Source organism: Musa acuminata, chromosome BXJ3-1 (assembly GCF_036884655.1).
Source record: "Musa acuminata AAA Group cultivar baxijiao chromosome BXJ3-1, Cavendish_Baxijiao_AAA, whole genome shotgun sequence".
Taxonomy (NCBI): Eukaryota; Viridiplantae; Streptophyta; class Magnoliopsida; order Zingiberales; family Musaceae; genus Musa; species Musa acuminata.
Window position 1 is genome coordinate 2,084,661 of NC_088349.1, and position 16,231 is coordinate 2,100,891.

Sequence of the window (16,231 nt, forward strand, 5' to 3'; positions counted from 1 at the left end):
CAGCACACGGCAAATACAAGAACTTTTTACGTAAATTCGATAAGACATGAAACTCCAATTAATTGGTGCCAAAAGACAAAACGAAGACTTGCCAAGAGAGTCCGTCAACGGTTGATTAAGTCAACGACAAGGATAGAAGCCGGATGGGTACGGAAGAAAATTACCAGCGTCGATTGCAAAACGCAGTGTGTCAGAAGAATCACTTGGCAGACGAGACAAAGATTTTTGTGACTTGTGATAGGTTGATCATAATGTTTCCGTGAACCAAGTTTCCCTCCTAAAGCGACACTTGAAAGCCATCTCATAAAACTATTTAGGAGACTCGGATCTGAATATTTTTTTGCCTTTATAATTTCTAGACCTATAATCTTTTAGAAATGTACACTAATAACATTTTACGCCACTATTTATTTATGTCTTTAATATTTTGCATGAGGATTAACAGAAAAGAAAAAGCTACGATATTACTAAAACATATTTAGTCGTTGAATTCAACCAAGTAAACTCTTAATACACAGTATTATTATTATTATTATTAGCGAAAAGACAAAGAAATATAAAATTATGGTTTTGGAGCATTTTTGTAACATTACTTTCCGGCTATCATATTTTTCACGAGTCAACCTAAAATTGATTGGTGACTATTCTACATGAAAAGTCACATCATCAACATGACAGATAGTTTACATAGGTCACATCGTCGACATGAAAGATAGTTCTATCCCTGCATACTGCTCACTGATTGATATGGACGAGAGATGGAATATTTAGCTCCTCAAAGATGGTGACATGTTACTTGTACTGTGTTTTAATTATTAAGGCCAATAAAGTTTTTGATGATTATTAATTATACGAAATCTTATATATTATATTAATAATGTTTTTAAAGAATTTTTTATTACATTAAATGGTGTATAAGATGCTCACATGAATTCGAATCGAGATCCATCGATTGTGAAATGGATCTCGATAGATATATTGTATTAAGCAGTTAGTCAAATGCTTGGTTGTATTTAAATTCGATCGTCCCATGAAAATTACTCTGAAAGATAAACAAAGAAGAAGAAAGGAAAGCGAATATAAACATCGAAAGATTAAAGAGAAAGACATTGAATTTATATAGTTTTTAACGTTGTCATAATCGTCTAGTTTGTCACCTTTTTATTGACATCCTCAAACACTTTCTTTTCAGGTATAACAAGTTAGCTTCTTTTTTTTTTTGTTGAACTATAATAATTATTACTTCTGCAATTTTGATCTACTGCTCTTTCCCTATTTTATAAGATCATCACTTATTCCAACGAGTATATCATTAGATTCAGTCATTTTGATATAAACTCTAATTGTTTAATTGATGATTATACTAACCGTTGTGGGTTGGTGGGCTCTCCTCACACTTGGAAATGCTTGGAAGCCAATGCCCCCCTTTTCCAGCACATATTGATTCATTATATATATATATATATATATATACTCAAATTTTTTATAAAAATTGAAAGCAAATTTAATGACATAAAATGATGTATATAATATTCACTCATGGATCTAAGTCTGAAACCTATCAATACACTAACCAATATTACCCACATGGATTTAAGTTTAAAATCTATTACTTGTATAATAATGCACAAACAAACTTGCAAAACTCAATAAAGATTAAAAGAATTAATTAGATCGCTTACTCTAATTTAAAAGAAGATGTTATTTATATAACATGTGAAATTTTTAAGGGACTGGTAAAACTATAGATCATACTTTTTTATTTTATTCTATCACATTTTTTAATTTTTTTCTGAAAGAAATTGGATATCCCTCTTTTAAATAAAAACAAAGAATAAGATATTTGATCCAATCAAATCCAATGGGCAATTGAGATTAAAAGCACAAGCGAGATGTATGGTTTTTTTAGGGACCTTCACCACCATATAAATGTTGGAAAAATTTATTATAGTAAAATATTTTTTTTCTTTTTATGTATTAAAATAAGCTTCTCATCAAAATATTAACCATAGTAGTATAAATAGTGTTAGGAAATCTTGGGGACGACATAACATGAAGAACAAGAAAATAAAATCCTTAATTTTTTAAAAAGATGTTCGTTGTCGTGCGAAGATTGATGCTCAAAAATTCGCGAAACAAACTGCGTATAGAATAGATTGTGTTACCTAGAGAGATCGTATATCCCTGTTTCCTTGCAGATCTCTAGGAGAGGGTGAAGGAGATCAAGCTCTAGCCTATGAACCACTGAATCCCTCCTATTTATAGAGGTCCCCTGTCAAACCCTAATGGATCCTCCCATAGTGGGTATTGGATCTGCATCCAATTACCTAAGCCTTTTAAATTAGTGGATATCTATCCAATAATCTCTCATGGGCTCTTATTGGATCTCGTCCATGGGATCCAATAATTCATGAGCTTATTAGATATCCAATAAAATAGGGGTTCCGACGGATATCTCATATCTGAACCTCTACTCATCGCAATGCCTCCCATATGTGTGTGACCTTTTAGGCCCAATATCGAGCTAGCCGTGGGTCATACCTGTCAGAACTTCTTCTAACTCAGTGAATTATTATCTATATAATAATTCACTCGACTTATCGACTACGAACGTACTAGGCCACTACGCCGTAGTCCCCAAACGATACAGGGGAATCCAATCCATTGGACCTGTCTGTCCTCCATTACCGTGTACTTATAGTCTCTCATCCATCTAATATCCCAGAGACCGTATATCGGGCATGGTGTTGTCAGACTAATACGGTTTCTTCTCGAGTCTCTCTCTAATCGAATTCTCCCGGAGAACTCTTTCTCTCTCAATTCGAATGACGCTGGCTATGGATTTGTCTAAGCAAGAACACATGGGATATTCCTCACATGACACCGAGAGTGGATGATCCTTTATCGACACTTAATAGCCTTTGTAAGGTCGATTGTCACTCCCAATGACTAGTTATACTAGATCTGGGACATCCAAACCTATAAATCTGGTATCAAAGAGTGGAGCACTCATATAGGACATCCTTGGTGTCTCAAATTTAAGGACCAGATACACCACTAAGACTACGGAATCGCTGTTTGACAATAAGACATCATCATCCATTCAGTATTCTATAAGTGGATCAATCAGTGAACTCATTCTCCAATGAGCACTTGTACTGTATTCCTAGTGTCCTCATACGAGCAGCTATGAGATCAACTGCATCCATCATATGGATGGGTATACAGTATATTAGTCTGTCTGGTTATCTCGATATCCCTCTCGAGTAACCTATGACCGGGATTATTTATGATCTGTGTTTAAAGGTGAATCGGTCTCATTATCGTGATCTCATTATGATCCGATTTCCATTACACAGATCCAATGACATCATAATATATATATTTATTTATATATGCAATAGTCAATATAAAGTGATAAATATCATAATATAATAAGCAAAAAAAATTAGTGTCAAGTCACACGTGCCATCACTTGATTGACTTGAGCACTTATGACTATCAAATAGTAGAATAATAAATCAATCACAAAGTGAGACACTAAATTTTTACATAAAAAATCTAATATTAAAAAAATCATATGACCATAATCCACTTTAAAATTTCACTATCACCAATAATAATAATAATAGGTTTATAATAAATATTTTTTAGAATAATCAGAGGATCATAATAACATTAAGAACACATATCTCGGTTCAACATTAACATGCCATCGTCACCATAGGTGAATTTCATGAAAAAATAATTTAGATCTCTCAAAATGGGTATAGTAGAAAAGTATAGAGAATAAACTATATATTGATATCATTAAGATTATAAAATTTATTATAAAAATCATTCACATAAAATTTAGGTCAAAATCGATAAAATTTAGCCGTTCAATCTAACAAAAAGCTTCGAAACTCTTTCTTTCTCAATCTTCTCTTTCTTTCTTTTCTGTGCCGCTACAGTTCATCACACGTACTTATTCGCACACCCCTCTCTGTCTCCGCTTCGTTTTTTTGTTTGGTCAGATTTGGGCTCAATGCCCAAATCAATCGGTCCAAGCCCAACCATGGGCCGGACCCAATAATAAATAGATCTTTAAATTATCCATACAATGGACGAGGCGTTGACTTGGGATCAACTGTTGAATAGTGAACGACAAGGATAGCAACCACAATTAATGTGTATTTGGAACGAACGAAATATAGCAGCTCGTGGAGGGCTTGGTCTTTCTTCCGGTTTGGATTTGTGTTCTTTCTTTTTTGCCAAAAGGAATCATCGTGGATATGCATGGGATGTATGGAAGCTTCTTGTTGTTTTTTCGTCTTGATGCATACACATGCCTTTGAATTATTTGGCAGAGACTTAGGTTGACTTGTATCTAATTTTTGTTAAATATCACAACTTGTAATTTATCGTACCTAAATCTCTTAGCCTATTATACCTCTGCCTAATCTCCTCCTCCCTTCTTCTTGTTACTTATAGATTAGTATTTCATTAGCCATCTATTTTCACTACTTTGATTTCAACTACAACAAATAATTTTGCCTTAAATAGGACTCTTAAATCAATGTCTAATCTAATCAGAAAGCTTAAGTTAATATTCCATTACTTCCTTCAAACTCGATTTTTACATAGAAAAAGAAATATAAATTACAATATTGAGAGTTACAATCCATTATACTTTTATTTATCATGTCTGTGATAGAAGTAAAATAAGTTACAAAACAAGCAACCAATATCAGTCTATTCTGCGAGTTCGATTTGAGCATAGAGAGAGAACCTACTTTCTTTATCTTCTTCATCTTCCAGCTTTTACATCAAATCCGAATTTGTTCTCTAAACTGTGGTACCCGACAGAATCCAAGGTAGAGCTCATAGATGATTCACCAAGCAATGCTTCACATTCCTCGGGTGCATGGTGTGTTGAAGAGACCTGTAGGAACCCTCCTAACATATGCAGTTTCTCAGCCACTTCTCTCATTGTAGGTCGTTCATCCCCGTTCATGTTCAAACATTCCTTCGCAAGTTCGGCAATTTCTTGAATGACATCCATGTTTTCTTTTCCCATGATTTGATCATCCAATATCTCTACAAGTCGACTATCTTTCATTGCTTCAACGAAGCTGAAGACAAGAGCTTTTCCTTGACTACTCCCATCATAATAAATTGCCTTTTTCCTTGTGATGAGCTCCACCAAAATTACTCCAAAGCTATATACATCACTCTTTGCTGTTAGTTGACGAACTAGAAAGTATTCCGGGTCCAAATAACCAAGAGTTCCTTGGACCATCGTTATGAATTGGGTTTCGTCAATAGACATCATCCTCGATGCACCGAAATCTGATACCTTTGGCACATAGTTATGATCTAAAAGTATGTTGAGCGACTTCACATCTCCATGAATGATCGGAGGGGATGCCGATGAATGCAAGTAAGCAAGTGCTTCTGCAGATTCTCTAGCTATTCGTAGACGAGTAGTCAAGGGAATTAGTTTCCCATCGTTGCCATGGACGAAGTTGAAGAGAGTTCCATTGGGGATGAACTCATAAACCAACATGGGAATTTCCACTTCCAAGCAACAACCCAAGAGCTTTACAATGTTTTTGTGATTGATCTGAGAAAGAATAATCATCTCCCATACGAATTCTTCACTTTGGTCCTCAGTGACCACCTTAGACCTCTTGATGGCCACTTCCCTACCATCATCTAGGTTTCCTTTGTAAACGGTGCCATGGCCTCCTCGCCCAAGTTCTAGACTCTTATCGAAATTATCTGTTGCCTTCTCTAGATCCTCTTTGGTGTATATTTTGACAGTATCAATTTGCTTTGATCTGATTTCTTCGTATAACCTCAAGCCTCCATTTTGCTGAAAGAATTTATCTTTTTCTCTAAGAAGCTTCTTTCTTTGAAATGCTAAAATTATGCAGAAGATGCAAGTAATGAACGAGACAAGCCCAACACAACTACCTGCACAAAGGGATGAGTTTCATGTTAATTATTTTGTAAACTCTTCCATAGATCGAATTACAAGTTTCGAAAATTAAAATTTGTTACCGACGAGGCCTATAAATGAAAAGTAATAGGATAAAAAAATTTCAAGCTTTGTTTAAGTAGAACGACTTATTCAAATAAAAACTCGAATAGGAATAGATTTTTTTTTCTTCTGATTGAAGTCTTAATGGAAGGTTTAAGCTAATATGGAAGGAAGGATGAGAACTTGTACCTATAACAATCTTCGTTGATGTTGGAATTCCTTGATCTCGGACACATGGTTCCGATTTAGGGTCCTTGCTGCTGTGACCTTTTCGGCATGAGCAGCTGTAGTTGCCTGCTGTGTTGCTGCACGTTCCATGACATGTATACAGATTTGGTGAGCTGCACTCGTCGATGTCTAAGGATTGTCAAAGAATCACAGGGGAAAAGTGTAAGACCATATACAACAATCGAAAACAGGAGAGTTGGGGGACAGATGCATGCTGACCTTTGCATCCATGGTGGAGGTAAGGATTGCCATGGAAACCTGTGGAGCAATTGCAGATATAGCCTGGTAAACTGGTGGAGTTGAAACATTCACTGTTGGTGCTGCGGCATGCATATGAAGAATGGTTTCTCTTAGCTTCCTCGCAGGTCAGCTCCAATTAATTGGTGCCAAAAGACAAAACGAAGACTTGCCAAGAGAGTCCGTCAACGGTTGATTAAGTCAACGACAAGGATAGAAGCCGGATGGGTATGGAAGAAAATTACCAGCGTCGATTGCAAAACGCAGTGTGTCAGAAGAATCGCTTGGCAGTCGAGACAAAGATTTTTGTGACGCGTGATAGGTTGATTATAATGTTTCTGTGAACCAAGTTTCCCTCCTAAAGCTACACTCGAAAGCCATCTCATAAAACTATTTAGGAGACTCGGATCTGAATATTCTTTTGCTTTTATAATTTCTAGACCTATAATCTATTAGAAATGTACAGTAATAACATTTTATGCGTTATATATTTATGTCTTTAATATTTTGCATGAGGATTAACAGAAAAGAAAAAGCTGCGGTATTACTAAAACATATTTAGTCTTTGAATTCAACCAATTAAACTCTTAATACACAGTATTATTATTATTAGCAAAAATACAAAGAAATATAAAATTATGGTTTTTGAGCATTTTGTAACAGTACTTTCCTGCTATCTTTTTTTCACGGGAGTCAACCTAAAATTGATTGCTGACTTTTCTACATGAAAAGTCACATCATCAACATTGATTGCTGACATTTCCTGCTTACTGCTCACTGACTGATATGGACGAGAGGTGGAATATTTAGCTACTCAAAGATGGTGACATGTTACTTGTACTGTGTTTTAATTATTAAGGTCAGTAAAGTTTTTTGATGATTATTAATTATACGAAATCTTATATATTATATTAATAAGTTTTTTTTTTTATTATTACATTAAATGGTGTATAGGATGCTCACATGAATTCGAATCGAGACCCATCAATTGTGAAACAGTACAATAACCATTAAAATGTCTCAATAGATATATTATATTAAGCTGTTAGTCACATGCCTTATATTTAAATTCGATCGTCCGATGAAAATTAGTTCGAAAGATAAACAAAAAAAGAAGAAAGGGAAGTGAATATAGGCCTCGAAAGGTTAAAGAGAAAGATATTGAATTTATATGCAATAGTAGAAGAAGATAATGGGTTATCTGGAGACCTATCCAAAGATCTTTTATTATCTTATTAGTACGAAAAGTAGTCATCAAATTTGTTGGAATACTGATGATGACCTATCAAAAGATCTCTTATATATCTCGTTATCACGAGAAGTAGTCATCAAATTTGCTGGGACATGATGATGACCTATCAAAGAATCTCTTATATATCTCGTTACCATGAGAAGTAGTTATCAAATTTGTTGGGACGATGATGACCTATCAAAGGATCTCTTATATATCTTGTTACCGTGAAAAGTAACAATCAAATTTGTCGAACACAAAAAATGATATATTTTCAATGTGAGAGTTCAGGAGAATATAGTGTACGAGTAGTATAGCTAACTATTTTTCAAAGCAAAAAAAAATTATTACGATGATAATATATTTTTTAAAAAATAAAAATAAAATAAATTTTATATTATATTAAATGACGCACAGGATGCTAGTTAAATCTGAGACTTATTATTGTATAATAATAAGTTAACGAATCAGATATTTTAATAGAGACTACACTACTCCACTCCATGTCCTCATTATTTAGCTTCGTGACACATCAATAATTTTTATTTTTGGAATTTATTACGAATTCTCAGCTGCTACATAGCACAGTGTTAGAATCCATAATATTCTTAATTATCCAGAAGTAAACGGAGAATAAATAAGTTTCAAGAGAAGCACCAACCTAAACATTTATTTGATCCTGCTAATATGTCTTTACTCTAAAGTTCTTCATCTTCCAACTTCTATATCAAATCCTATTTTATTCTGTAAACTATGGTATCCTGTAGTGTATAAGGTGGGAACCGTTGATGATTCACCAAGCAATCTTTCACAGTCTTCAGGAACACGTTGCATCGAAGAACGTCGTCGGAGCCATCTTAGTACATGGAGCTTCTCAGTCACTTCTCTTATTGTGGGCTTTATCTCCCCCACCACTCGAACACTTCTTTTCAAACCCGACAATTTCTTGGAGGATATCCAAACTCTCCTCCCCTGTGATTAAATCATCCAAAATCACGTTTGAGTTTGTTATCTTTCATTGCTTCAACAAAGCTTGATGCAAGGCATTTTCTTTAACTACTTCGATCATAATAAATTACCTTCTTCCTGGTAATAAGCGGCACTATTGACTATTCTGAAACTATAGACATCACTCTTTGTTGTTAATAGACAAACAAGCAAGTACTCGGGGTCTAAGTAACCAAGAGTTTCCTAAAGCATCATTATGAACTGAGCTTCATCAGTAGATAATAGTCTCGATGCACCGAAATCGAACACCATCGATACGTAATTGTGATACAGAAGTATGTTGAAGGATGGGGGGAGGGGAAGCCAATAAGTACAAGCAGGCAAGTGCTTCCGTAGATTCTTCAGTTATCCTTAGACGAGAAGTCAAAGAAATTAGTCTACTACGATCGGCATGGATAAAGTTAAAAAGGGTTTCATCGGGGATGAACCCATTAACTGACATGAAAATTTTCATCTCCAAGAAGCAAAGCAAGAGTCTTACCACGTTCTTACGATTGATATGAGAAAGAATGATCATCTCACTTATAACCTATGTTTTCTTGTATTTGATGTTTTGGTGTTCTGTTTAATTTCCCAAGCAAAATAGTAGAGGTAATATATATACATATAGTAATACATCATCGATGATCTCGAATATTGTATCAGTGTTGAATGAAGTAAGTAAATTTGTTGGAAGAGTTCATGTTGGAGTTGCTCTGTCACACTTAGATTTTGGCATGGAAATTGACGAGGGAAGGTGTAACTCGTCGATCATACACACACGTCGGTGCTTCCCACGTCGGTAAGGCCGCCCAAAAGAGCATCCACGTCGCCACACGGGTGATGCCTTCCTTGGAAAGGCCTTACCATATTGATACTATCCACATGCTGAAAGAATAAGGTGCAAATCCAAAATATATGAGGTAGAAATAATTTAGTTTATGTATTATTTGAATTTTTTTATTAATTCAGGGATAATTTGCATATGACATAAGTTGTCATGAGGTAGCATTTATTCAAGGCAATGAATATAGAAAAAAAAGGGGAAGAAATTAAATTCATTATTGATCGAAGATTATAAATCTTGATTAAAGATTTTAAAATTTTATCTATACAAATATACTTTTTTATTAATCAATAATTGTAATTATCTCTATAAATTTAAAATATTGGATCTACTGCTCTTTCCCTATTTTATAAGATCATCACTTATTCCAATGAGTATATCATTAGATTCAGTCATTTTGATATAAACTCTAATTGTTTAATTGATGGTTATGCTAACCTTTGTGGGTTGCTGGGCTCTCCTCACACTTTGGAAATGCTTGGAAGCCAATGCCCCCTTTTCCAGCACATATTGATTCATTATATATATATATACTTAATTTTTTTATAAAAATTGAAAGCAAATTTCATGACATGAAATGATGTATATAATATTCACTCATGGATCTAAGTCTGAAACCTATCAATACACTAACCAATATTACCCACATGGATTTATGTTTAAAATCTATTACTTGTATAATAATGCACAAACAAACTTGCAAAACACAATAAAGATTAAAAGAATTAATTAGATCGTTTACTCTCATAAGTATGTAAATAATTTAAAAGAAGATGTTATTTATATAACATGTGAAATTTTTAAGGGACTCGGTAAAACTATAGATCATACTTTTTTATTTTATTTTATCACATTTTTTAATTTTTTTCTGAAAGAAATTGGATATCCCTCTTTTAAATAAAAAGAAAGAATAAGAAATTTGATCAATCAAATCCAATGGGCAATTGAGATTGAAAGCACAAGCGAGATGTATGTTTTTTTTAGGGACTTTCACCACCATATAAATGTTGGAAAATTTTATTATAGTAAAATATTTTTTCTTTCTTTTTTGTATTATAATAAGCTCCTCATCAAAATATTAATCATAGCGAGATTGTATATCCCTGTTTCCTTGCAGATCTTTAGGAGAGATCTCTAGGAGAGGGTGAAAGAGGTCAAGCGTCCAACTCCAGGCCTACTTTGAGGTGGAGAAGGGAGGAGAATAAGAGAGGCAAGCAAAAGCTCTAGTCTATGAACCACTGAATCCCTCCTATTTATAGAGGTCCCATATCAAACCCTAATGGATCCTCCCATAGTGGGTATTGGATTTGCATCCAATTACCCAAGCCTTTTAGATTAGTGGATCTCTATCCAATAATCTCTCATGGGCTCTTATTGGATCTCGTCCATGGGATCCAATCATTCATGAGCTTATTAGATATCCAATATAATAGGAGCTCCGACGGATATCTCATATCTGAACCTCTACTCATCGCAATGCCTACCATATGTGTGTGACCCTCTAGGCCCAATATTGAGCTAGCCGTGAGTTATACTTGGTCAGAACTTTTTCTAACTCAGTGAATTATTATCTATATAATAATTCACTCGACTCATCGACTATGGATGTACTAGGCCACTACGCCGTAGTCACCAAACGATACAGGAGAATTCAATCCATTGGACCTATCTGTCCTCAATTACCGTGTACTTATAGTCTCTCATCCATCTAATATCCTAGAGACCGTATATCGGGCATGGTGTTGTCAAACTCATACGATTTTTTCTCGAGTCTCGCTCTAATCGGATTCTCCCGGAGAACTCTTTCTTTCTCAATTCGAATGACCCTGGCTATGGATTTGTCTGAGCAAGAACACATGAGATATTCCTCACATGACACTGAGAGTGGATGATCCTCTATCGACACTTAATAGCCTTTGTAAAGTCGATTGTTATTCTCAATGAACAGTTGTACTAGATCTGGGACATCCAAACCTATAAATCTGGTATCAAAGAGTGGAGCACTCATATAGGACATCCTTGGTGTCTCAAATCTAAGGACCAGATACACCACTAAGACTACGGAATCGCTGTCTAACAATAAGGCATCATCAACCATCTAGTATTCTGTAAGCGAATCAATCAGTGAACTCATTCTCCAATGAGCACTTGTACTATATTCTTAGTGTCCCCACACGAGCAACTATGAGACCAACTGAATCTATCATATGGACGGGTATACAGTATATCAGTATATCTGGTTATCTCGATATCCCTCTCGAGTAACTTATGACCGAGATTATTTATCATGTATGTAATAGAAGTAACATAAGTTACAAAACAAGCAACCAATATCAGTCTGTTCTGCTAGTTCGATTCGAGCATAGAGAGAGAACCTACTTTCTTTATCTTCTTCATCTTCCAGCTTTTACATCAAATCCGACTTTGTTCTCTAAACTGTGGTACCCGACAGAATCCAAGGTAGAGCTCATAGATGATTCACCAAGCAATGCTTCACATTCCTCGGGTGCATGGTGTGTTGAAGAGACCTGTAGGAACCCTCCTAACATATGCAGTTTCTCAGCCACTTCTCTCATCGTAGGCCTTTCATCCCCCTTCATATTCAAACATTCCTTTGCAAGATCGGCAATTTCTTGGATGACATTCATGTTTTCTTTTCCCATGATTTGATCATCTAATATCTCTTCAAGTCGGCTATCTTTCATTGCTTCAACGAAGCTGAAGGCAAGAGCTTTTCCTTGACTACTCCCATCATAATAAATTGCTTTTTTCCTTGTGATGAGCTCCACCAAAACTACTCCAAAGCTATATACATCACTCTTTGTTATTAGTTGACGAACTAACAAGTACTCCGGGTCCAAATAACCAAGAGTTCCCTGGACCATCGTTATGAATTGGGTTTCGTCTATAGACATCATCCTCGATGCACCGAAATCCGATACCTTTGGCACATAGTTATGACCTAGAAGTATGTTGAGCGACTTTACATCTCCATGAACGATCGGTGGGGATGCCGATGAATGCAAGTAAGCGAGTGCTTCTGCAGATTCTCTGGCTATTCGTAGACGAATAGTTAAGGGAATTAGTTTCCCATCGTTATCATGGATGAACTCGAAGAGGGTTCCATTGGGGATGAACTCATAAACCAACATGGGAATTTCTACTTCCAAGCAACAACCCAAGAGCCTTACAATGTTCTTGTGATTGATCTGAGAAAGAATAATCATCTCCCGTACGAATTCTTCACTTTGATCCTCGGTGACTACCTTAGACCTCTTGATGGCCACTTCCCTGCCATCGTCTACGTTTCCTTTGTAAACGGTGCCATGGCCTCCTCGTCCAAGTTCTCGACTCTTATCGAAATTATCTGTTGCTTTCTCTATATCCTCTTTGGTATATATTTTGACAGTATCGATTTGCTTTGATCTGATTTCTTCGTATAACCTCAAGCCTCCATTTTGATGGAAGAATTTATCTTTTTCTCTAAGGAGCTTCCTTCTTTGAAACGTTAAGATTATGCAGAAGATACAAGTAATGAACGATACAACCCCAACACAACTGCCTGCACAAAGGGATGAGTTTTATATCAATTATTTTGCAAACTCTTTCGGAGATCAAATTACGAGTTTCCAAAATAGAAGATTGTTACCGACGAGGCCTATTAATGAAGATTAAAAGGATAAGAAATTTCAAGCTTTTTTTAAGTAGGATGACTTAATCGAAATAAAAACTCGAATCCGAATAGATTATTTTTTTCTTCTGATTGAAGTTTTAAGAGAAGGTTTAAAGCTAATACGGAAGGAAGGATGAGAGAACTTGTACCTATAACAATCTTCGTTGATGTCGGAATTCCGTGATCTCGGACACATGGTTCCGATTTAGGGTCCTTGCTGCTCTGACCTTTTGGGCATGAGCAGCTGTAGTTGCCTGCTGTGTTGCTGCACGTTCCATTACATGGATACTGCGTTGGTAAGCTGCACTCGTCGATATCTAAGGATTGTCAAAGAATCACGAGGGAAAATTTTAAGACCACATACAACAATCGAAAACAGGAGAGTTGGGGGAGAGATGCATGCTGACCTTTGCAGCCATCCTGGAGGTAAGGATTGCCTTGGAAACCTGTGGAGCAATTGCAGATATAGCCGTGTAAACTGGTGGAGTCGAAACATTTACTGTTGATGCTGCGGCAAGCATATGAAGAAAGGTTTCTCTTAGCTTCCTTGCAGGTCTGGTTGCCGGCAACCCAGTCCAGCACGAGTGGGACGCCGTCCTTGTACTTGTCTCTAAAGGTGTGGTTGCGAAGGTCAGACTTGTTGAAGTAGAACCAGTCCCTGTCGGCAATGAAGGCATAGGAGCAGGGGCTGTAGTCCGTGTAGGAAGAAATATTGATGAATCTGGAAAATGTGACCGTAAAATTGTCCAGCTTCTCCGGGATGGTGGTCTCGCAGCAGCCGGCGCCATGGCAGGATCCGCTTGCGATGCTTGCCTCTTCGAAGCAGCCGGAGATGCACCCGGCTCCCAATGTATAGTTGTCCCCGTCTACGAGAATGCCACCAATGTTGCAGCCCAAGGTCGTTAACTCGTTCCTCGTGCCGGATACGCTAAACGGAAGGCCACTGAGGTCGAGATGAGATGTATTAAAATCCACCACGCCGCCGGTACTGTTGAAACATGCCCAGGCGATGGCATTCAGGATGCTTGCTTGGCCCTGGGGCAAGGATATGTCCTGAACTGTAATGTTCCTCTCCCTGCCGCCCAAGAAAGCTCTGGGAGTCGCAGAGCCGTTAACGACTTCGCAAGTGACCCCGAAGCCTTCCCTGAAACACCCATTGCCGATGCCGAAGGGGTACGGGATGCTAATACCGCCGCATGTCTCATTGCAATGTGGTGACACCACGTTCGGCGACGGTGGTGCCGATTCTGCTGCAGTCGTTGCTGCTTGCAGCAGCGTCAACAACAACAACAACAGCTGAAATGCGAACAGTGGCAGCGTGGATCCCATTGCTTCCGCTTGCTTGAAATTAATGGTACCCTTCAGGTTTCCATCAGATTTATAAGCCAGCAGATGGCGAAGCGTACTTAATTCCTTCTAAAATCCAGTAGCGTAGAATAATTGCTTGATCCAATACTCGTTCTGCAGCCCAAGTGAAGACTTGTCGAGGCGAAGTCATCACACGGCAAATACAAGAAGACCCTGTCGCTTGGAAAGCTGGATAGTAACTGGTACAGATCCCGTCCAAGTCTTCTTTAAGATTCCTGAAGGTTGGAGATGTGATCGGTACAGGAGGCTTCCTCGCAGTTTTGACTGGAATCCACACCCAACCGAAGACTTGCTTGCTTAATCTCTCTCTCTCTCTCTCTCTCTCTCTCTCTCTCTCTGTGTACAGGTCGCGCTTCCGGCGTCATTTGGCCGCTGATTCGCAACGTGACTTGGGATCAACGGTTGAATAGTGAAGGACAAGGAGAGCAGCGACTGCGTGTTTGGAACGAAATCTAGCAGCTTATGGAGGGCTCGGTCTTTCTCCGGGTTTGGATTTGTGTTCTTTCTTTATGCCGAAAGGAATCAGTTTGGATATGCATGGGACGTAAGCTTCTTGTTATTTTTGTCTTGATGTCAGCTTCATCTTACATATCTATGAGCCAAAACGAAGCTTCTCTCCCTTACAAAATTTGTCGGAAAGATAGAGCATCAACAACGTATAGATAAGACCTGTCGAGGAGAAGAATAGAGAAACTTCAAATTAAAATTCTTTTATTGAACATCATTGCTTATAATTTAACGTACCGTTGAATATTTATCTTTTACTTATTTATTTTTTTGGCTCTACCTCATTTCCCCTTCCTTTTTCTTATTATTTGTAGAGTATAATATTACATTAGCCATCTATTTCCACTACTTTTGACTTCAACTACCACAAAAAACCTATCTTAGATGGGACTCCTAAATCAATATCTTATATGATGACACGATAGTAATGTTCAATGGTTCAGACGATTCATCACATTCTGACAACTACTGTTCCCCAGCATTATTAACTTAAAGCATATGCACGCCCTCCATTTACAGACGAGGTCAGACTTGTCGAAGGAGAACCCGTCCTGGTCGGCAATGAAGTCATAGGTGCGGGGGCTGTAGTCCTCGTAGGAAGATAGATCGACGAAATAGTCCAGCTTCGCCGGTGCCATGGCACGATCCGCTTGCGATGCTTGCCTCTTCCGAGCGGAAGGAGACGCACCCGGTTCCGAATGTATTGTTGTCCCCGCCTAAGAGGTAGCCAAGGACGTTGCAGCCCAAGGCTGTGGACAAGTTCCTCGTGCCGGATACCCTAAACGGAAGGCCACTGAGGTCGAGATGAGGTGCATTAGGATCCACCACTTCGTCGGTACTGTTTAAATGATCACAGGCGATGTCATTCAGGATATGTCCTTATCTGTAATGTTCCTCTTGCCGCCGCCCAAGAAATCTCTGGGAGTCGCAGAGCCGATAACCACATCGCAAGTGACCTCGAAGCCTTCCCTGAAACACCCATCACCGATGCCGAAGGGGTACGGGATGCTAATACCGCCGCATGTCTCTTTGCAATGTGGTAACAACACGTTCGGCGGCGGTGGTACCGGTGCTGCTGCAGTTGTTGTTTGCAGCAGCATTAGCAACAACAGCTGAAACGAGAGCACT

At 37.6% G+C, this 16,231-nt stretch overlaps 2 protein-coding genes across 2 annotated transcripts; both read right to left on the bottom strand.

Annotated features, from left to right (window-relative positions):
- Positions 1-4,649: 4,649 nt before the first annotated feature.
- On the bottom strand, positions 4,650-6,598 carry LOC135628679 (wall-associated receptor kinase 3-like). Its single transcript, XM_065135491.1, has 3 exons — positions 6,473-6,598; positions 6,215-6,382; positions 4,650-5,958 (listed from the first exon to the last, which is right to left on the bottom strand). The coding sequence occupies exon 3, from the start codon at positions 5,621-5,623 to the stop codon at positions 4,790-4,792; it is 834 nt and encodes a 277-aa protein (XP_064991563.1). The 5' UTR covers positions 5,624-5,958; positions 6,215-6,382; positions 6,473-6,598; the 3' UTR covers positions 4,650-4,789.
- A 5,313-nt stretch (positions 6,599-11,911) lies between these two features.
- LOC135628734 (putative wall-associated receptor kinase-like 16) lies at positions 11,912-14,852 on the bottom strand. Its single transcript, XM_065135587.1, has 3 exons — positions 13,636-14,852; positions 13,378-13,545; positions 11,912-13,117 (listed from the first exon to the last, which is right to left on the bottom strand). Exons 1-3 carry the CDS (start codon positions 14,555-14,557, stop codon positions 11,949-11,951), a joined length of 2,259 nt encoding a protein of 752 aa, XP_064991659.1. The 5' UTR covers positions 14,558-14,852; the 3' UTR covers positions 11,912-11,948.
- Positions 14,853-16,231: the final 1,379 nt, after the last annotated feature.